The 23,367-nt window shown below is 37.2% G+C and overlaps 1 protein-coding gene and 1 long non-coding RNA gene across 2 annotated transcripts; both read left to right on the top strand.

Moving 5' to 3' along the window:
- Window positions 1-12,267: 12,267 nt before the first annotated feature.
- On the top strand, window positions 12,268-13,164 carry LOC140889853 (uncharacterized). The gene is made up of 3 exons (XM_073297586.1): window positions 12,268-12,441; window positions 12,579-12,630; window positions 13,001-13,164. Exons 1-3 carry the CDS (start codon window positions 12,268-12,270, stop codon window positions 13,162-13,164), a joined length of 390 nt encoding a protein of 129 aa, XP_073153687.1.
- Window positions 13,165-15,333: 2,169 nt separating this feature from the next.
- LOC140890614 (uncharacterized) lies at window positions 15,334-21,376 on the top strand. Its single transcript, XR_012152223.1, has 3 exons — window positions 15,334-15,457; window positions 20,121-20,278; window positions 20,368-21,376. It is a non-coding gene; the product is annotated as an uncharacterized lncRNA (long non-coding RNA).
- Window positions 21,377-23,367: the final 1,991 nt, after the last annotated feature.

The following is a 23,367-nucleotide window of genomic DNA, read 5'->3' as shown; positions in this document are numbered from 1 at the left end:
GCAGTATGCAAATGCAATCCTATTACATATGCTTCCAATTTACATTTCTTCAGTCTTCATTGTCTGCTGGGCCCACCATCTTCAAATCTTGATCTCCCACTAAATCTAATGTATTTACAATAAATAACAATGACAAGTAGGGGATACATTTTTAGGGGGTGGGAACGGGCTATAAACCAAGCCCACTTTTATTACATATGACATTCATATCGGGCCATAAACCAGGCCCATTAATAAAACCAACAACAATAAAGACAAAATGTAAATTCCTAACATACACCTACAAAATTGGTCATGGCAATCGATCATCCTTATCCAATAACATTTAATTCAAAATTAATTTATTGGATAACATGCTGTGGCAATTCAAATTTAAACAAGATAAAATCATATTTTATATATAAAATCTCATTTCACATATAAAATCATATTTTATCTCTATATCAAATAAAATCATATTTTATCTATAAAATCCAATTTTACAAATAAAATCATATTTTACTTAATATATCATAAGATCATATCTTATCATCAATTGTACCAAAATAATTGATTTCAAAATTCAATTTACGGATAAAATATTAAAATTTTCCAAAAATTCAAATTTATCCAAAATCAATTTTAAAATTTACGGACTCGAACAATTCGATCCGAAATCTCGTGAACCAATCAAAAACAATTTTTGACCGGACCAAAAATAAAATTTTAAATATTAAAATTAATTTTTAAATAAAAATATAATTTTTCCCGCGGGCCACCCGGGACACTCCCGGGTTGGCCCGCACCCGGGGCGCGGGCCGGGGCAGCCCGGCTGCCCCCTTAGGGCAGCAACGCTTGCTGCCCTGGCGGCGCCTGGCGCCGCCGCTGGGCGGCGCCGAGCGCTGCCCTGCGCAGCGCCCCGCGCTGCGCTGGGCAGCGCACAGCGCTGCCCTGGGCAGCGCCGTGCGCCGCCCTGGGCGGCGACGGTCGCCGCCCTGGGCGGCGCCGTGCGCCCCCTTTGGGCGGCGCCGTGCGCCGCCCCTGGGGGCAGCGACCATCGCTGCCCCTTCCGGGCAGCGATCCAATCGCTGCCCGGGTTTCGCCCCCGGAAAAAAAAATTTTTTTATTAAAATATTTATTTTGTTTCAAAAACCGAGACTCAAAAATTTTGTACAATTGATTAATTCAATCGATTGATCTGAGCAACCTGGCTCTGATACCACTGATGGAAAACTGGCGAGTTCCCAGACCAATTACGATTGATACCCGGTGCAGCGGAAGTTTAAAAATTTTTTCATGGAACGTTTCCATGGTATGGGTATCAACCGTTCATCGATTGAATTACGTGTGTGTAAAATTTAAATAACAATTAAATAAATTTTACCTCAAATCTCGCAACGAGATTAATGGACACCAACAGAACAATTCTGCTCTTGTTGTCTCTCCCTGGAACCGATGAACGCCTTCAATCAGGTCCACGAACAGAGGTTTAATCCCTCTGATAGATTGCACTAGAAAATCTATCAGAAGTTTTCTGCGAAGAGAATACACGAATTTGATTCGTTATTCCTTACTGCGATTCAAAATCACAGACCGGAATTTTCTCGGGCAGAGCAGGAAGGGGACGGCCGAAAATTCTTTGAGAGAGAAGGGTTTCGATTTTTTTTCTGTCTCAAAAATTATGACCTGTTGTGTGTAATTTCTGTACTGAAATAACTTATTTATAATGCAGGCCACTAACACCTTAGGGCCCATTAGTCATAAGCTGGGGCCCGACAAGCAAAGCCCGCTCGTTCAGAAATTAATATAAAATTCATCGTGACTCCGATTGATGAAACGATTTCACCAATGTGCACAGAAACCATTTCTGCACGTTTTAAAGTCAAAATAAATTTTCCTGAATCCGAATTCAGTGGTTTCCAAAAATGTCCATCCCTATGTCATTTTAGGAAATCCTACTCCCTTACTCTTATTTAAGAAGTCCAACTCCTTAGTTCATTAAATTTAACTCTTTAAATTTAACTATCTCAACGGGGATTAAAACTCCATTACACTGTGTGACCCTCAATGGTTCAGGGATACAGCTAGCCGTGGGCTCACAACTCCTTGTGACTCGGAACAACACTTTCCGACTTGCCCAACGAATCATGGTAAAGCGCCTAGCAACATCGCCCCATGATTCCCTAGGTATCACTGATAGTGCCTACAAGAACCAGTAGATTTTGGTTAGCGTACAGTACGGTCCCTTCATCCATATATCCCGATCGAATCAACAACCATTGGTATATCGAGAGTCGCTCAAGATTCGATAACTATGCAATACATCTTGAAGATCAAATTAGTGACATCGCATGTGCTACTAAGAAACCATTTCTTAAATCACATCAAGTACTCTGGCCAGAGATTTGTCACACTAATATCTCCTCAGATCGCATAGGATATCCACACTCGCAAGTATGTGGTGAATCCTTGACAACAATGCATTGACTCCTATATGTGTCGTAACTGTACCCAATCTCGACACCTGATGACCCCCTCAGAGTCGGTAAACGAGTCAAAGCACAGTACTAGCATATAGAGTCTCCATGATGTTTCAAGTCGTAAGGACTAATGGTGTACAACCAAAACCGCGGACTTTATCCACTCGATAAGTGATAACCACTTGAAAAGTCCGGATAGGGTAGTTCGACTATTCATCCTATGAATATCCATTTGCATGCTTCGAACATCTCCATGTTCCCTACCAATGAAACGTGGTACTCCGCATCGCAAATGCTAGTCTCAAACTCGAGCGATCCTTATCCTTATTATCGGACGGCTCAATTGACTAGGAACGGTTTTAGAATATACAGTGACTATAAGATGTATTTCATGATAGACATCTCCATGTTCTACCACATCTTACATACACTATAGTATATTCAAGGTCTTTATCAAAACAACAATAGTATATCACAATATAACAATATGAAGTAATATAAAGTCATTGCCATAAAAGTGTAAATAATATTAAACAAAAGATTGTTTATACAAAGAGTCAACAAAGCCCATCCACACAGTTGGCTCACTGGGCACCCACTCTTACAGATTCTTTATAGCTGTATAATGTTTTAGACAGTTTTATTTAAAGTCTTTTCGATATGGTTGTATCACTACTGAAAATAAGCTTTGAACTATTGTATTAAGTTTGATATGTAAATTATGGGTTATGTTTCCGCATTTTTTACTCTGTTAAGTGATTATGTTGTAATTAAGATTAATGCATGTCATAGTTGCCAGTTAGTAGGTGATTCTATGCAGGGTCACTACAGTAAGTCTAATCCATTTTAGGAAGTCTCACTTCTGAATGTTGATTCCATCCTAAATACAATAACTGAAGATATTGATAAGGAAGCAATTGATTACAACAACAAATTTGAAATTTAAATTGAGGATGGACCCTCAATGTTCAAGGAAAAAGCTCCGATCACTGATTTGGAGATTGATGCACCAAGGAGGCCAAAGACTGAACCGCGCCCAACATGGAACTGAAAATTCCTGATCTCGTGATTGATCAATAAATTTACTGCTCAAAAAATATCCTTGAAAATTCAATCAGATGAGGCAACTTCCAAGGAACTCATCGATATGACCAATAACCAGCACATGTTAGAAACTGAAAGAGTTGTTGAGATTATCAATGAATCTGAAATGGAAACTAAAGCAGAACCAAAACCAAAAATTGAGGTTGAACTAATAAAAATCTTGATTGAGTAGGCACAAAGTCAAACTGTTGAAAAATAAAATGCATCTGAGCCTAAGACACAGAATGAACAGTAAGAGAACCAGAGATTAAGCAATCAAAATCTGAAATTGAACAAATTGAAACATAAACTGATATTGATAGAGGTGTTGATACTAAAGAGCCAACTCAGCCTAAAGCTTCAACTGAATTAGATAAAGTCAACCCAAATACACCCAAAAAAGAAATCAGTCTAGAGATGGTCAATCGACCAGAATTTGAGATTGAGAAATTTTTCATGAAGGTTGAGTATGATGAAGTGTTTTATAGAAAGGAAAATTTTAAGGATAGGATCGGGTAGTGCGTGGCTCATTTTGCGTAATAAGGTCAACTGATAGATTAGAACAATGTCTCAAACTGACTTAATATGGAGTGAAAAAGGGCAACTAAAATGTATGAACTCGATAATTTGTTTCTGCATGTTTGGAGACTCAACTGCTCCTATGTCAACCCTTATTCCACTTGGAAGGAAACACTAGAAGATTTTGATCTATACAAATACTTGTGCAAACCCAATCCAATACAAGAACTTACTCAATTGCCTATCCCATAACTCCTAACCTCTCGACTGAATGTAGTCCTCGACTGATTCATCTTACAACGAGGTTTGTAGCACCTCAACGGATCTATTACAAAGATATTAAAACTCGATATCTTAGCACATATTGATTCTTCACTTGATCAAATATATTCTAAGAAGTTTGTGCTATATCAATGAGGTGTGAGCTTCTATGGTGTGGGAATGATCTTGATGGATCATGAATTGATCAGTTGTCTTTTGTTGTGTTCACTCCCTTATGTCTACGTTGGCTTCAAATGATCTTCTATTTATAGCTTCCAACTAACGGTAACTTGATTCAAATTCTAGCTGTTGGTTTGACATGTCTGCTACCTTTTACCTTCTATGAAACGAAGTACACTGATGCTTCTGTAGCTCGGTGATGTCAGTCTGATTCCCCCTCAAGGTTCATAGAAGTAAGGTGATAAGCATGTGAGGGTTGTATAGAGGAACTGGTGACTTCTTGATAGTATTTTTGAGAGAGCGGTCTTCAATCCAGTGTTCTTGAGAAACTAGGATATCGGTTGGGATATCACAAGTTGGGCTATCAGCAATTGACCTTTGTCTATGTCCCAAAACTGATATCTTCAGTTCCTGTTTCCTGTATGAACAAATTAATATATCCTTTGGAACCCATTCCTTCTTGGGTCCAGATATAATTAGTTTTATAGAAGCCCATACTTGGATTATTTTACAGACTTCCTTGTATGTGTATATTTCAGGAAACTTTTCAAAGAAAAATGTGCATTGTACAGTGTGAGTATAAAATTAGAGATTACCTCATTTTATTTTGGTGATTCCAATGGATCATATACAGAAGCTTCAGTCATCAAGTATGAAATTTGTTCTTCATTGGTTTGGCTTTATAGACTGTCTAAGCAATAGAGTTATTCATAAGATCCTGTCTCTTAGCTCCTGGTTTGCTCACTTTCTACATTCTCATCGCCTAACTGAATTAGCTTCTGCCAAATGTCCTTAGCAATGGGACATTTATTGATGTTGCTAAACATGTAGCTGTCCATGACGATGTCTGTCATTACTTGCCACAAATCTTCGTTATGTGCCTCAAGGTGATGTTGAGTTCTTAATATCCATACTTCAAGATTTTATTGGGAGGACAATGGAGATTCAGTGTATGTAGTCATTTTGAGAGAATGTTCAGAAACAAGAAAGGACTTCGCTCTGATAACACCAGTTTGGATAAGATCGGATAGTGCGTGGCTCATTTTGAGTTTAGTTGTGGTTGGCAACTGAACTTCTTCTTCCTCGACTGTTCGTGTTAATTGATCAACATATATATATATATATATATATATATATATATATATATTTAGTGGAATAAGGTCAAATGAAAGATTAGAAACAATGTACCAAAATGACTTAATATGTAGTGAAAAAGGACGAATGAAATGTAAGAACTCGAGAATTTGTTTATGTATATTCGGAGACTCGTCACCCCTTCTTCCACTTGGAATGATCCAATAGAAGACTTTGATCTATACAACAACTTGTACAAACCCAATCCAATACTAGGACATACTCAATTGCCTATCCCAAAAAGCCTAGCCTCTTGACTGAATCTAGTCCTCAACTGATTAATCTTACAACGAGGTTCGTAGCACCTCAATTGATCTATTATAAAGATATTACAACTCGGTAGCTTAGCAAACAATTATCCTACACTTGATCAAATATATTGAAAGAAGTGTGTGTTGTATCAGTGGAGGTGTGAGCTGCTATAGTGTGGGAGTGATCTCGAGGGATCTTGAATTGATCACTTGTCTTTTGTTGTGTTCACTCCCTTGCATCTTTATTCGCTTCAAAAGATCTTCTATTTATAGCTTCCAACTCCAACGGTAATTTGATTCAAATTCTAGCTCTTTGTTTGACTTTTCTGCTGCCTTTTACCTTCTTTGACACGAAGTACACTAATGCTTCTATAGCTCGACGATGTCAGTCTTGTACGTAAAACTTTATCAAACCGTTGAGGTAGAGTTATTAATTTAGATGTTGTTTGGTCAACTGATTAGTTTCCCTAACTAATCAGTCTTGGATGCTATCCAGTCTTGGTAATTCAGTTTAGCTATGCACGTCTGATCCCAGTTAGCTTCGTTAGTCGAGTCATGTGTTTAGCTCAGAGACTGGTTAGATATCTCAGACTCCTGTTAACTTTTCCAGTTGATGTCTTCAATTACAGTGGACAAAGTTATTCGCCTGATGATTCTTTCTATGTAGTTTGTTAACACCGAAATTATTAATGTTCCAACACAAAAAAATCTCCAAGTCTAGTTCTGGTAAGGCAGGTACTTCCAGGCACCCAGCTGATGAATCTAATGAATAGTCACCAAAGAAGGAGTCTTTTGCTGATCTGGATTTTGCTCTAGACAGCATTGAATCCAGCCTTTCTAATATTTCCTCAAATGTCACAGCAATCAGGGCAGATCAATCAAGACTGGTGATCTTGTCAACAGTCTTCATGAATTATTGACTACTGATGTTGTTAGTTTGCAAAGGCAGTTGTCCAATATGTTCAAGACTATGGAAGTGGTTAATAAGACTACTACTTCCATTCCAAAATTGGTCCAATCTCACAATGATCTTGTTAATAAAGTGGAAAAAGTCTCCATCAAAGTGGATTTTTGACTGCTCACATGCACTCATTGCAAAGCTCCATGGAATCAAAGTTTCAAGTCATGTCTACTCAGATTACCTTAGTATCAAATTTGGTTCAACAAGTATTGATTTATACCCCTAATATTGCCACAACTAGAGCATAACATTCTAGAGGAGGCCATAAGGGCCATCCAGGCAGAGGCAGTTCTAGTTTAGGTCATCAAGGCCATAGTTCTCATCAAAGCAGTTACAGTAGGACATAAAATATCTTTATTCTTATTTTATATAAAATGTGTATCTCGATCTTATATATCTATTAGTTTTTCTTAATTCAGTCTTTCTCTAATTTCTTATCATCATCAGTTAACCGTGAGCTATTATGTTTGCCAAAAAGGGGGGGGGAAGATAAATCAGTTAACCAACTAAGTATACAAACAATATTTTTGCCTAATCAACTAAAGCTTAATTTTGTCAAACACCAAAAGGAGAGAAATTTTTGGGAAATCAATTGTTAATTTTTTGTTTTATACAAAATAATCTAAGGCAAAAATAATAGACTACATCAAGTTACTCAACTGAACATTGTTAGTCATCTAATTCAAATGAACCTTAACTGGTCAGTGAACTAGTCAACCATAGTCAGTGAACTATTCCAAAAGCTTAACTGGTATATTCTTGATTTTATTAGATGACTGAAATACTCGAAGTGACCACAACTTGATATAGCCGAGTATTTTATGACTTAATACTATGACTGTAAAAAGCACCTTTACTGAACCTCAACTAAAAATCATTTTCAACTAGTCAAGGCTGCTCAACTGGACTGACCAGAACGGAATTTAAGGGCAACTTACATATATCAGGGATATTCAATAACGTCAGTCTCGATCCTTAAAAATTTCCAACACACTCAGAAGAATTCAGATTTGTTTGTTGTCCATTTTGGGGATATAAACATCCGTACACTGTAGACGTCGCAACATTAACAATGCGAAGAGCGTACTTTCTATCAGAAATTATCTACAATAACTACAAGACAACACAACGGATATTTATTGTGAGGAACAAATATTTTTGAATATTTTTATGACCGTTGAAATCGGTGCCAATAAATAGGCTTGAAGATCAGTTGAAGAATGATAGTTGTGTTTTTGTTGCATATTTTAATGTCATTTTACTATTGTTTTCACATGCATTCATTTGTTTTAATTAAGATTTTGTTCGTATTGTATGCATCATGTCTACATAACATGCTCCCGGGTTTTATTGTGTAGGATATGACAATTTGATGGAAATTTTGCACAGAAGATATCTCGCTTGATCTGCAAGTTTCTACCGATCGAGCGGGAGCATGGAGAAAAGAAAAAGATTTGGGCAGAGCATCTTCCGCTCGTTCTGTAATTTCTTACCGACCGAGTGAGTAGAAGAGAAAAGACAGAACCTTGGATCAGAGTTATGTGCGCTCGATTGGTCATTTTCTACCGATCGAGCGCGATGCGGGTTTTGGAAAAAAAATCTTTTAAATTAGAAAATTTGCTTTTGAAGGACTCTAGTCTTTTATTTGGTTATTATTCCGAATTTTGTCTATCGAGTAATCAGACTTGAAGGGTTTTAACACAAAAAACGCTTTGGCGGCTAGGTTTTCTTCCTAACTTTCTCAGATTTCTTCTTTTCTTTTGAATTTTATTTAGAATTTCGTGAATATTCATGGATAAGTTTTAATACTTGGTTGAGGAAGACAAGTCCTTGAATTTATTTGTTTGTGAAATTCAAATTTTCAGTGTTTGATTTTTATTTGGATATCAAAAGTTGTTTGATATTTATTTTATGCTTGTATGTGAGATTATTGGATTGATCACCCTATGATTTTATAATACAATATAGAGCTAAATTAGAAATCAAATCCGTAATTGTTTGATCCCTCTAATTTATGAAGCAACTATGATTAGTAATTTCCGCTTGTGAATTTATTAATTCGTAGGAACAACAATTGACTAGATTAAATACAACCTCTTTTGTTTGTGTTGTCTAGATTCATCAATTTCACTAGTTTGAATGCTAACTTGGGTTTAAATCTTGATCTCTTGTATATTGATTGATTTATTGGTAAGAGTTAATTTATAACGCTTGTGTATAATTAACTAAAATTAAGATGAGATAAGAATTAAATTTCCAATGATGAATATTCAATGAGAATTAATTATTTTTAGAGAGTCGATGATCGAGTGAATAACTTCAAGGGTGTAGTCGACCGATACCAAGGCTTGTTTAATTCATTGATTTTTCATACTCTTAATCCTGCATGATAGTCAATCAAATTTATTTTAAATTTCTTTTAATTAGTGGTATTTAAATTCAAATTCAAAAACCACCCTTTTCATTTATTTTTTGTATTTTTAAGAACGTAATAAATTGCACCTTCCTCGTGGGAATGATCCCTACTCTTGCTACTACAATTTAATTAGTTGATCTGAGTTGGGTTAATTTTGGCACAATACGACTAAGCGCTACCACATTTGGCACCGTTTCTGGGGACGGTGTTTAATTCTAGTTATTTTGTTTTTTCTTATTTTGTTTCTTTTATTTCCTTCTATTACTTCTCTGGTCGTTCATGTCTGCAGGAGAATCTTCAGTAGAAGAATTTCCCTACAATCCTGAGATTGATAGAACTTTTCACCGACGACGAAGAGAAGCTCGAAGGAGACTAGAAGAGGACAAACATCAAACTAAAAATACTGAGGAAGAGATGGCTGCCAATGCAAATATGAGCCTGAGAAAACTTGGCACTCCTGATCTAAACCAGCAACCTTTATGCATTACTTTTCCTACTCTAGATGCTAATGCTACGTTTGAGTTAAAATTCGGACTAATTCACTTATTGCCTTCTTTTCATAGTCTCGCAGGTGAGGATCCTCCCAAGCACTTGATAAGATTCCAAGTGGTATGCACGAGTATGAAACCCCATAGAGTAACAGAGAAGCGGATCCAATTGAAAGCCTTTCCTTTTTATTTGAAGAATGCTGCAAAGGATTGGCTGTACTATTTACCTCCTGGATTCATCACAACCAGGACTGAAATGAAGAGAATCTTTCTGGAGAAATATTTTCCAGCTTCTAGAGCAGCGAATATCAGAAAGTAAATATACGACATCAAGAAATATATGGGGGAGTCACTTCATGAATACTGGGAGCGGTTCAAAAAGCTTTGTGCTAGCTGTCCGCAACATCAGATAAGTGAGAACCTTTTAATTCAATATTGCTATGAAGGTTTGTTGCCTCATGACAGGAGCATGGTAGATGCAGCCAGTGGAGGAGTTTTTGTGGACTAAACTCCACGAGATGCAAGGAACTTAATCGAGAATATGACTGTCAATTCTCAACAAGTTGGCACCAACAAAAGTGATCCTGCAACCAAAAAGAATAATGAGGTAAATGTTTCTTCTCTTGAGCAACAATTGATTGAACTGACGTCTCTTGTGAATCAAATGGCTGTAGGAAATGGACAGACTACAAAGGCATGTGGAATTTGCGCTGCAGTAGGACATGCGACTGATATGTGTCCCACACTTCAAGAGGAATCGGTCGAACAAGTGAATGCCACTGGAGGATTTCCTGGGCCACCACATCGAAAGTATGATCCGTATTCCAACATATATAATCCAGGTTGGAAGGATCATCCAAATATTAGATACGGAAACTCATCGGCGAATCAACCTGGACCTCATGCACAACCGCATAATAAAGCTTACAAGCCACCGTATCCTCCACAACAGCAACGTCCTCAAATTCCAGCGCCAGGTGAGTTTCTTGAAAATATAGTTAATGATCTTGCAACTAATACTCTGAATTTCCAACCAAAAACCCGAGCAAGTATCCAAAATTTGAATACCCAGATGGGACAGCTCGCCACTGCAATCAACAAGATGGAAGCACAACATTTCCAACACTTTACCATCTCAAACGGTCCCTAAACCAAGGGAGAATGCTAGTGCAATCATTCTCAGTAATGGGAAATAGTTGAAGGTTAAGGAGAAGGTAGTTGATGTTTCGTCAAAGAAGGAACAGAGTGAAGAACTAAAGATGGATGATAAAGAAGCAACTCAGGGAGAAGCGCAAAAAAGTAAGTTCTCTTCTCTCTCTGAATATAAACCTATAGCCCCCTTTCCCTTAGCACTTAAGGAATCTAGGAAATATGAAGGGATTAAGAAACTCTACGACACTATTCGTAGATGTGAGGTAAACAATCCATTGCTAGATGCTAATAAGCAGGTACCTCTCTATGCGAAGTTTTTGATGGAATTGTGCACTGCAAAAAGGAAGCAGACATTGAAAGGATGTCAGAATATAGAGTTGGGATAAAATGTATCTGCTGTGATCCAAAGGAAATTTCCTGCAAAATGCAAGGATCCAGGTATGTTCTCTATCCCATGTACCATAGGGAATGTTAGACTAGAAAAATCAATGTTTGATATAGGAGCATCAATCAATGTCATGCCATATTCTATCTATGCATCCTTGAAGCTTTGACCTTTGAAAAAAACTGGAATTTTCATACAACTGGCTGATAGGTCTAATACATACCCTAGGGGAGTAGAAGAAGATGTATTGGTGCAAGTAAATAAATTGGTGTTTCCTGCTGATTTTTATGTACATGACATGGAAAATGGCGATCACAATAGTCCAATTATGTTAGGCAGACCATTTTTGAAAACGTCGATGACAAAAATTGATGTTCACAGTGGCACACTTACTATGGAATTTGATGGCGAGGTCGTCAAATTTAATATTTATGATGCCATGAAATTTCCTAATGTTGACTATTGTGATTATTCTGTTGATATTGTAGATTACTTGGCACAAAAGTGTTTTGAGCTTGCAGGAAAGACGAGCTAAAGGTGGCTATTATAGCACTCATTCAAAAGGACAACGATGGAATTTGTTTCAATGAAGAAGTGAAAGAGATTGTGACAATTCTGAACCGTGCCCCTGACCTACCTCAATCAGGTAATATTTCATATATCTCTTTACCAATACCTAATACTTGGCGTCTTCCATCTATTCTGCAGGAACCATTCAATGAGCTGAAGACGTTGCCCAAACATCTCAAATATGTTTTCTTAGGAGAAGGAAAAACATTATCAGTCATCATCTCTAGCAGCTTGGAGAAAGAACAAGAAGAGCAGCTCGTAAAGGTTTTAAAGGAGCACAATACTGCTATAGGATGGACCATTGCAGACATCAAGGGAATCAGCCCTTCTACATGCATGCATAGTATTCTGGTGGAATAAGGAACAAGTCCCTCACGTCAGACGCAAAGGAAATTGAATCCACCTATGATGGAGGTGGTGAAGGCAGAAATCCTCAAACTCCTTGAAATTGGAGTGATTTATCCAATTTCTGATAGCCAGTGGGTTAGCCCTGTCCAAGTGGCTCCCAAGAAAACCGGAATTATAGTGGTGAAGAACAAAGATGACGAATTAGTTCCCACACGCATTCAAAACGGGTGGAGGGTTTGTATAGATTATAGAAAAATTGAATGCTGGAACCCGAAAGGACCATTTCCCTTTACCTTATTGATCTAATGATTGAAACATTGTCTTGTCATTCTTAATATTGTTTTCTTGATGGATATTCTGGATATTTTCAGATTTCAATTGCACTAGAGGATCAGGAGAAAACAACATTCACTTGCCCGTTTGGTACATTTTCTTATCGGCGTATGCCCTTTGAACTCTGCAACGCACCAGCCACATTCCAAAGATGTATGGTTAGCATATTCTCTGATTTTATTGAGCACATATTAGAAGTCTTCATGGATGATTTTTTCGTCTATGGTGATACGTTTGAGAAATTCTTGTCTAACCTTGCTCTTGTCCTTAAGTTGGTGTGTCGAAACTAACTTGGTCTTAAATTCTGAAAAATGTCATTTTATGGTTGGGCAAGGTATCGTTTTGGGTCAAGTCGTTTCTTATAAGGGAATTGAGGTAGATAAAGCTAAAATTGATATCATTCAATCTTTACCTTATCCCACTTGTGTGCGGGAAGTGTGTTCCTTTCTTGGCCATGCAGGTTTTTACATGAGATATATTCAGGACTTCGCCAAGATCGCATCTCCCATGTGCAAGCTGTTGCAGAAAGATGTCACTTTTGAGTTTGACGAGTCATGCAAAACTTCGTTTGACAAAATTAAAGACTCATTGACTTCTGCACCTATCATCCAACAACCTGACTGAAGCAAACCGTTTGAAATCATGTGTGATTCCAATGACTATGCGGTAGGAGCGGTATTGGGACAAAAAGTTGGGAAAGTGTCGCATTCCATCTACTACTCCTCGCGAATTTTGGACGATGCCCAATGGAATTATTCCACCACTGAGAAGGAGGCGACTTGGGATTTAGAAAGTCATATGCATTCCGAGCATCCAGAGTTGTTTTGATTGCACTTTGTTTTCCTTTGAGCAGTTCAGTTGTATTTTGAAACTGAAACATTGTAATAAGATTATTCTAGTGATGTTTTGTTCTGATTATCCTAGCATTGGATTTTGAGGACGATATCTCTTAAGTTGAGAAGAATGTAGTAGCCCGACTCCTAAATAAGTCAATCTACTACCTAAACATGATTAAAAATACTTATTTGGGTTTAATGATTTTAAAATCAAATTCAGAACGATCTAAAATAGTTCAAAGGGCTTAATGTTTTGGGACAGTTCGGAACCTCAAAAGAGTAGTTTGGAAGCACCAAACTAGTTCGAAAACTAGAGCTATTGAAGTTTTTTTAATGGGCCACCCGGGCTAAAAATAATTAACCCCAAATATACATATAAAAAATTTTTAAAAATTATTTGGGCCACTCGGGCTGTAACCCGGGTGGCCCAATACATGCATCCACCCTTGAATATATCGCCTCTCCCGCCACGCCCCATTTCCAAAAATATTTGCTCGACCATCATCTCACAGACACCGATCTGTCCAACCATTCCACCAAGTATTTCGATCATCCTGGTCACACTCTCATTGACTACATGGAATCTAAACCCAATTTATTCCCACACCACATGGTTTTCACACAATCAGTCCAATCTGCTGCTAGTTGTGTGAAAACAATTCCAATTTGCATTTTTTATTTCCATAAAAAACAGTTTTCACCCCATTTTCCCTTTTCATATATTCTTCGTCGTTGTTATCTAATCACAAAAATTTTAGAAAACTCTTGCCCGAGATTACATGATAAAACAAAGGTAAAATTATTTCTATAAGGCTGATCTGACCTAAGCAATTTTTTGAATTTTTATCCAACTATTATATCCAGATGAATAAAATCATGGTCTTTTCTTTCATTGTAATTTAGGGACATGGTGGATGGGAAGAAATAGTAAAAAAATTTTCGTTTAAAAAAACTTTAGATTGTTGAGTTACCTGATATGTGGTCTTCCCTTCTGATTTCTTATTTTTTTCCCTTTGGGATAATCCATCCCTGTCCCCGTCCTGGATTCCAAGATTCGTCCCCATCTCCGCCCCAATGAACGCTTTAATATATTGGGATTCTTTATGTTTGAATTCTTTCTTTAAATCAACATCCCCATGTTGTAAGAAAATTCCTGGAGTGATGTAGCAAAATAAAACTGTCATTTGAGTCAAGAAATTCAGGGTAAAGGATAAATTTGGATTTACACCATATTTTTGATATTTTGGATTTTTTTGCTGAAATTTAAAAGAAAAATTAGTATTTCAATGATCAATTCAAATGAAGAGTCTGAAATAAAGAATCCCCATAAATAAAAGCGTTCATTGGGGCGGAGAGGGGACAAATCTTGGAATCGGGGAGAGGATGGGGATGCATTAGCCCAAAGGGAAAAATAAGAAATCAGAAGGAAAGAACATATATCATGTAAATCAAAAATCTAAAGTTTTTTGAAACTAAGAAAAATTTACTATTTCTTCCCATCCACCATGTCCCTAAATTACAATGAAAGAAAAGACCACGATTTTATTCATCTGGATATAATGATTAAATAAAAATTCAAAAAATTGTTTATGTCAAATCAGCCTTATAGAAATAATTTTACCTTTGTTTTATCATGTAAACAAGAATTTCCAAAAAAATTTTGTGATTAGATAATGGGAAAAGAAACTTGTTCAATTGAATTAACTTGTAGCTCACCAACTTTTATCTTTTACCATTTTGAGTTTGAAATTTAATATTGGGATACCATCAGTTTATCAACTTTCACCTTTTACCATTTTGAGTCTTGGAATTTAATATTGGGATACCATCCGTTCTCCAACTTTTCAATGTTATGTACGTTCTTTAACCCTTCAAAATTTTTAAAATTTTTTATATGTTAAATTTTTTCTCAATTCTTTTTAGCATGGTGGCCCACTAAAAAAATTAAGAGTCCAACGTTTTTAGCCCAAAATTGGGCTGGCGTGTACGCCTTTAGCTGCAAAAGGGGAAAAGAAATTCGGAAACCTGGTAGTCGAAGAAATAGTTTCCATCGTCCCTGCAAAGCGCCGCGAAGATCTCTTGTGAGCCCAGATTCTCGATGCTCTGTTTTTTCCCCAAATTTTGCTTTCATATTGATTGTATATGATTGATTTTTGTGTTTATTTGCTGATTTGCGATCGTGAATAGTGAGTTCTTGCTTTTCTTCGTTCCTTTTCTAGTAATTGGTATGATGATTTCGATTTCTTTGATTCATGATTGCGATCTGTGATTCATGATTAGGATTGGATGATGATTCATGAATTGTGATATGTGTAATTGTGTTTTTTAAACTTTTGTTTATTTTTAGAATTTTGTTTTTTAATTAGCCAATCTGAAATGATTAGTGAATGCTGAAGAGTGTTTTGGATTTTGGATAAATAATGGATACTTGTATATACAATATTAATGAATTGAGAATTTGGAATATATATTTCTTCATGTTTTCGTTTGATTCAGTGTGTATTTTGCTCAACTTTGAATTATTTTGGTATTTTTGGTTTATATTTCTTGGGATCAAATTAGTCTTCAACCCTGAGTTCTTCAACCAGCGCTTTCTTCAACCCTTAGCTTCGTAATCCTTGCAACTTTTCTTATGAAAACCTCACGGGAGGTTAACGTAATTAACCCTTTATTTTATATACTATATAAGATTTTTTATATTGTTTTCTGGAAATTATGTAAGCTTTTTTCTCGATATATTTATTTTTTCAATAGATTATTTATTATATTAAAGATTTATATATTCTTTTCATACACACTGTTACAAAATAAATTTTTTTACAATGAATATAATCAAGACTGCAATGCTTCATAATAAGATGAAATATGAATTTGTTACTGAATTTTTTCTTGTGTATATTGAAATCAAATTGTTAAAAATTTTAATATAGATTCATTTGTATCGGAGCGAGGATAAGGAATCCCCGATTAAAACAGGTATAATTCATCACTGAATGTATGATGAAAATCCATCATCAATAACCAATCACCCAAACACTGAGTATCTGAGAAAACAAGTCAACTCTGGCACTACGTCAAAATACTGAATTTTTTGAATCATATAGGAAAAATCATGGAACTGATCATCTGAAAACTAGCACCACTCTAATCCTTGGTTATGCAAATATCAACTAATTCAACACAGTTGAATATCGATCAAAAAATACTTGTAATTAAATTTAGAAAATTCCCAAATCATAAATCCACATGATTGTCAGAAGACAACTTATTAACATTCTGTTATCACAAAACAGAATTGTCAAACAGAAAACTCAAATACATCATCGCAAAATCATTATGAGTGTCATCATTATTTTCTGACTGCGTCTGAGCTCCCTGCAAAGCATAAATCTGACCTGCATCCGAGACTGCTGACCATCTCCATGATGCCTACTCTGGGTCCTTTGCGGCACTGATGCTTCAGACTGTCTACTCACCTGAGATCCCATCCTAGATGTTTGTCCACTCTGTCCACTCTGTCCACTACGCTTGGGACAATCTCTCTTGAAGTGATCAACACTTCCACAGATGAAACAAGATCTAGCAGCGGCTCTACAATTCTCAGTGAGATGGTCTCTCCCACAATGATCACACTGCAAATTTTTCTTGCCCGACTGACGAGTCTCACCAGATCCTGTAGATGAAGAAGATCCGGATTTCTTAAATGACTCAGTGCGGGGACTCAAAGAACTCGTGGGTCTAGACAAGAGGAATGACCTGTTGCGTCGAATTCTATCCTCCGCCTGGTGACATCGACTAGTTAATCCCTCATAAGTCATGTCATTACTCACAGCTACTTGGCCATGAATTTCCGGATTAAGACCCTGAAGGAACAGATTATACTTCGCCTCCGTGCTATCAGAAATCTGGGGGCAATAAGACAGCAACTCAAAGAACTTCAGCTGGTAATCGTCGATCGACATCGATCCCTGACGCAAACTCAGTAACTCGCTCGCCTTCGCCTGTCGGAGAGCAGGAGGAAAATAAAGCTTGTGGAAAGCTGTGCGGAATTCTTCCAAGGTAGCAACTCCCCAGGCTGCAATAAATGGTGTGGATGCAGAATGCCACCATCTCTGAGCTAGTCCCTCCACGAGGAAGTCAAGAGTCTCCATTTTCTGCTCCTCTGTGCAACGGAACTCTCGGAAGCAGACCTCCATACGCCGAAGCTAGGTCTCCGCATCCTCTGGTGACTCACCTCCGACTAATGGTTACGGACCCATCTGCACATGTTGATGGTGATGACGGCCCCGACGATGCTCTCGATTGTCCTGATCACCCCAGCGTCCACCCACGCTACTTTGGATACTATCGTCACCATGTCCCGCCATCTATACAATGATCAAAAGGTTAAACCCAATTTCAACAATCTAGATCCCAAGATTACTATGCATGCTCTGATACCATAAATGTAGTGACCCGCGTCGTGATCATCTACTAATCAGAAGCTTAAGCATGCATTTAACTTAAATAATAAATCATCATAATTAACAGCGGAAAAGCATAAATAAATTCCCAAATAAAGATACAACCAAATCGAATGTCCAAATGAATGAACCCAAATGTATCAGAGAAAAAAGCCTAGACAGATATCCTTGCTGATCATCAATCGCCTAAGCTCTCCTGGAACCACCCGCCTCATCCAGCCGCAGATCTGCCCCATGGAATAGGGTGTCCAGATACAACAAGTATGGGACGTGAGCATGATAAGCTCAGTACGAGAGTATGAGTATACGGTATTATATGTGCATGTATGCAAGTGAACTGTGTACCAAGACACGATGTCAAGAATATCTGATCAAGAACAACTTAGGTCCTGGTATGTGCCACGCTGAGCCGTCGCTACAGGAGGTGACCAACATACTCAAAAGCCCTGATGGTGACCTAACACAAGTACATGTGTCCAACCAAATATCAGTGACCTAACACGAGATCCGTGTCCAACTGATTTTGGTGACCTAACACGTGTCTCTGTGTCCAACCATCTACTGACAGAATAAATATCCCAATACCGGATATCGCAAGGATACAGGCTCAATATGCTCATGTATGCAACATACAATCGTGACATGCCGTATATAGAAAGGCATATAAAACATGCAATCACATAATACATGCATATTCAATCTGGATATCTCGAATAATACTTCCGTACCTCATAAACTAGGCAAGCTAGACCAGCACTATGTCCCAGCCTACAGTCCACACTACAGTGCAAAGTACTCATGCATCATCACTTTATTCTAAAAACCTTAACTAGACTATAACATACTCTCTATTTACTATAAGGAGCCAGAGCTATACCTGTGTCCGTCGTCAGCCCGCTGATGACGACTGCCCCAGAACTTGGGCACCGCTCCACCGCAACCCTGAAGCACCTGGCCAACCTCCGGACCAAGACTAGGAAGGCTGGAATCACCCCAAAACCCCTATAAAAGCCTAAGAACCGAGAGAGAAATGAAATTTGGTGTGAAAATTATGAAATTTGGAGGGTCTATTTATAGGCGGAGTTTGGACGGTCCGAAATGCCACTTGTCCGAGCCATTTTGACACCTGGGCTCTGCTGAGTTCGGACTGCCCAAACTGGGTTCGGAGGGCCCAAAGTGGTTCGGAGGGCCCAAACTGGTCCGTAAGCTCCGAACTGTTTTGGTCCTTCCAAACACATTTTTGGACCCCCGGGACCTATCCTACCATTTTCGGACGTTTTGGATCTGATTTTCCACTTATTATAACCAAATAAGGACTCCTTAAACATGTTTTGACACTTTTAAAATTATATGTCATTTTCTAACATGTTTAAAATCATTTAATCATGTAAAATGGAAACGGGCTACTACATCATATCACCTTTCTTCTGAAGTTCGTGGGTGTAGAAAAACATTGGTGAAATGTGTTTCGTTCGATCTCCTTTGATATTTCCTCCCTTTAGTTGTGCAATGAAAGTAGCATTATCTTAAAAAATAGTTGTCGGCTATCTTTCGTTGTTGGTAATCCACATGATTCTTGAATATGTTGGGTTGCAATGATATCAAAGTGATTTGATGATGTTTTTGTCAAGGTTTGCATGTTGACTTCCATGAACTAGCGGTGCCCTGTCGTGTAAACACATAACCTGTTTGATGACCCTATAGTAATTTTGTCTAAAAAACATCAGTAATACGGTTTCACATATCAATTTTATGAGATAGATTTCATATTTGACTCAACCGATAAAAAATATTATTTTTTATGCTAAAAATATTAATTTTTGTTGTAGATATGGGTTGGGAAGACCCGTATCACGAAATAGAACTCTGAGACCGGCTCGCATGAGCCATATTCATTTTTGTCATTTGATTTACTTTTCTCTGATCATAATTAATGAACCTACAATAAATTTTGTCCTTTTGATTAAATTTAATTAATTTAAAGGAGATGTGTATTTATTACTAGATCGTATTCAGATTTGGGTTGGTTGGAAAATAAAGAAAAATTGTCTAATTGAATTAACTTGTAGCTCACCAACTTTTACCTTTTACCATTTTGAGTCTCAAATTTAATATTTGGATACCATCAGTTCACCAAATTTCACCTTTTACCATTTTGAGTCTTGGCATTTAATATTGGGATACCATCCGTTCTCCAACTTTTCAATGTTATGTACGTTCTTTAACACTTCAAAATTTTTAAATTTTTTTACATGTTAAATTTTGGCTCAATTCTTTTTAGCATGGTGGCCCACTAAAAAAATTAAGAGTCCAACGTTTTTAGCCCAAAAGTGGGATGGCGTGTACGCCTTTAGCTGCAAAATGGGAAAAGAAATTCGTAAACCTGATAGTCGAAGAAATAGTTTCCATCGTCCCTGCAGAGCGCCGCGAAGATCTCTTGTGAGTCCAGATTCTCGATGCTCTGTTTTTTTCCCCAAATTTTGCTTTCATATTGATTGTATATGATTGATTTTTGTGTTTATTTGCAGGTTTACGATCGTAATAATGAGTTCTTGCTTTTCTTCGTTCTTTTTCTAGTAATTGGTATGATGATTTCAATTTCTTTGAAATTGAAGTCGTGAACTTTGATTCATGATTTGGATTGGATGATGATTCATGAATCGTGATTTGCGTAATTGTGTTCTTTAAACTTTTGTTTATTTGTAGAATTTTGTTTTTTAATTAGACAATCTGGAATGATTAGTGAATGCTGAAGAGTGTTTTCGATTTTGGATAAATAATAGATACCTGTTTACACAATATTTATGAATTGAGAATTTGGGATATATATATTTCTTCATGTTTTCGTTTGATTCAGTGTGTATTTTGCTCAACTTTGAATTATTTTGGTATTTTTGGTTCATTTTTCTAGGGATCAAATTTGTCTTCAACCCTGAGTTCTTCAACCAGCGCTGTAACGACCCACTATATCAAGACCGGTCTTTTCAGCGTGCTTTTGTCCTCACTCACACGCACCCTTGAGAAACTTTCCAGGGGGTCACCCATCCTATAATTTTCCCAAGTCAAGCACGCTTAACTTTGGAGTTTTTATGTGATGAGCTCCCGAAAAGAAGATGCACCTTCTTGATATGAGCAATACATATGAAATCTTTTAAACCCTCCTCAACTATGTAGTCCCATACCTACACAGTCTCAGAATCCCCTCTCATTCCGGCACGGGATCGGTTCATTCATGTCTCCCTCCGCCTAGAAGCCTACCAGGAGCCGCTCATTGTCCGTGCAACCTATTGGCACCGGCGATCACTCCCTGCTTCCTCAGCCCCGGGCGTCACATGCCCACCAGCTTCCGCTTGGTTCGTCCCCGAACCATACCGTACTAAGAGAGGTCGGCTTTGATACCATTTGTAACGACTCACTGTATCAAGACGGGTATTTTCAGCGTGCTTTTGTTCGCACTCACACGCACCCTGAGAAACTTCCTAGGGGGTCACCCATCCTATAATTTCCCCACGTAAATCGCAATGCATAACTAATATTTTTGGCTTTAAATCTCTCGTAACTTTAAATTCTCATTTTCATAAATCATTAAAAAACATAACTCATGTGTCCCATGGATAAATCATAATTTTAAACACTTAAAACTTACAGACTGGCAGTGCGGTTTATGAGCTCCAAGGACCAAGGCTCTGATACCAAATGAAACATCCTAGAACTGCTAGTGAATTTTTTTTTTTAAAAAATAACTCTCTAACTATAAAATAATAAATATAAATATATATATGCCCATACATATATATATTGTACTTTAAAAAAAATACTTTACTTAATTTAAAATACAAATACACAAAGGATACATTAAAAGTACACACAGGCAATCAAATACTTAAAATTAATTACTAAATAATAATTTATAAGAATGCCATAATAAAATTTCTAAATAATATTTCTTTCACAAAAATTTCAGGAAAACTTAGAAAATAAATACTTAAATCTAAAATTCATACATATACTGAAAAATCTATAATAATAAAACATATGCGGAAATAAATGTTTTAATCTCAACATAAAATTCATCTTAGAACAATGGTCACGGGTTCTAGCCGCCTGGATACTCATACGCCCTCGCCGCCAGTCGGGAACACATTAACTTCATTAACATTCTGCTCACCTGCACCATTTAAATCTAGTGAGCCTAGAGGCCCAGCACGTTCTATCCTTACATAACAAAATGAAACCACACACAAGCACACATCATATAAAATACATGAATAATAATTATACGTGCATGATCTTAAAATTATATGCATATAAACATAAATAAATAATCATACTGCTAAATCATCATGCTATAACATAATTCATCATACTTTATAATTTTCGTAAAAAATAACATATCATGATTTCTTAGTTCTCAACAGGTCGTATCCATGTCGGTGGCATCATACTGAGCGATTGATCAATCTTAAACCAACGTACGCGGCGGTGGGATTTCCACCTCTGTGCTGCCACTTCACCAGCCCTCTCAGCTGGATCCATAAGCTCATCATACTTATACATCATTAGGAAGGTCACCGGGCCCAGGTATCCCGGCCTTCAACCACATCACTTTCCACCTTCACTTCAACTTCCAAAAAAATATATTTTTCTTAACATGCATTTAAAATTATCATAAAAATTGTTACATGATGCATGAACATAAAAATTCTCATTATTTCTTTATTTTCATGAAAATTTGTCCGTAAATATATATTTAATTTATTTTCTTAAAAAAATAATACTTATATATCTAATAAAAATGCATGCATTAATTAAATATATATTTACGAACATTTATTTTTCCAAGGACTTGTTCGAGCTGCTGACCACTAGACTTAACTCAAAAATTCCTAGACTGACTCAAAACCCAAAAAGCCCAACCTGACCTGGCCCATTAAGCTTCATGGGCCCCCAGGCCCATGAGAAACTAATGGGCTCACTAAAAACATAATTTAGGCTCATTAACTAATTAACTAAAAATTAAATTAATAAAATTATTAACTAACCATTAACTTATAAATTAGACCGATAAAATTATTAAACCCGACACAGCTTGACCCAATAATTCTCATGGATCACACGGTTCATGACAAATTAGTGGGCTCACTTTCATAATTATTAAAGCCCATTAAATTAGTCTAATTAATTAATTAATCAAGCCTAACCCATTTATTTACTAACTTAAACTCTTAATTAATTAAAAATAAAAATAAAAACAAGCCCAATTAATAAAAATCTAGACTCGGACTAAAATTATTTGACCCATCATTTTAGACCCGACCCGGACCCAAAACCCGGGCCCGGCCCGCCTAAACCCAAAAACCCACACTGTACGTGGCTTTTCAAGCCCACGTACCTCACGCTGCCCCATCCTTTCTTGCTTCCTTTGCCCAGCTCCGGCCACCCTTGGCCGGAGCTCCGCCGGCAGGACCTCCCCAGGGTCCTGCCGGACCGACCAGACCAGCCCCTGGTCCATCCAGCCCCCTAACCGA

Source organism: Henckelia pumila, chromosome 3 (assembly GCF_033568475.1).
Source record: "Henckelia pumila isolate YLH828 chromosome 3, ASM3356847v2, whole genome shotgun sequence".
NCBI classification, from domain to species: Eukaryota; Viridiplantae; Streptophyta; class Magnoliopsida; order Lamiales; family Gesneriaceae; genus Henckelia; species Henckelia pumila.
This window is presented reverse-complemented; position numbering and strand designations above follow the sequence as displayed.

What these genes read in the sequence shown, in the direction of transcription:
- LOC140889853 (XM_073297586.1), top strand. Translation starts at nt 12,268, where the DNA reads ATGGAGGTGGTGAAGGCAGAAATCCTCAAACTCCTTGAAATTGGAGTG. An exon ending in GCATTCAAAACGGGTGGAGG is followed by an intron (nt 12,442 to 12,578) that starts GTTTGTATAGAT and finishes GGATATTTTCAG; the next exon opens with ATTTCAATTGCACTAGAGGA. An exon ending in AACATTCACTTGCCCGTTTG is followed by an intron (nt 12,631 to 13,000) that starts GTACATTTTCTT and finishes TTGGCCATGCAG; the next exon opens with GTTTTTACATGAGATATATT.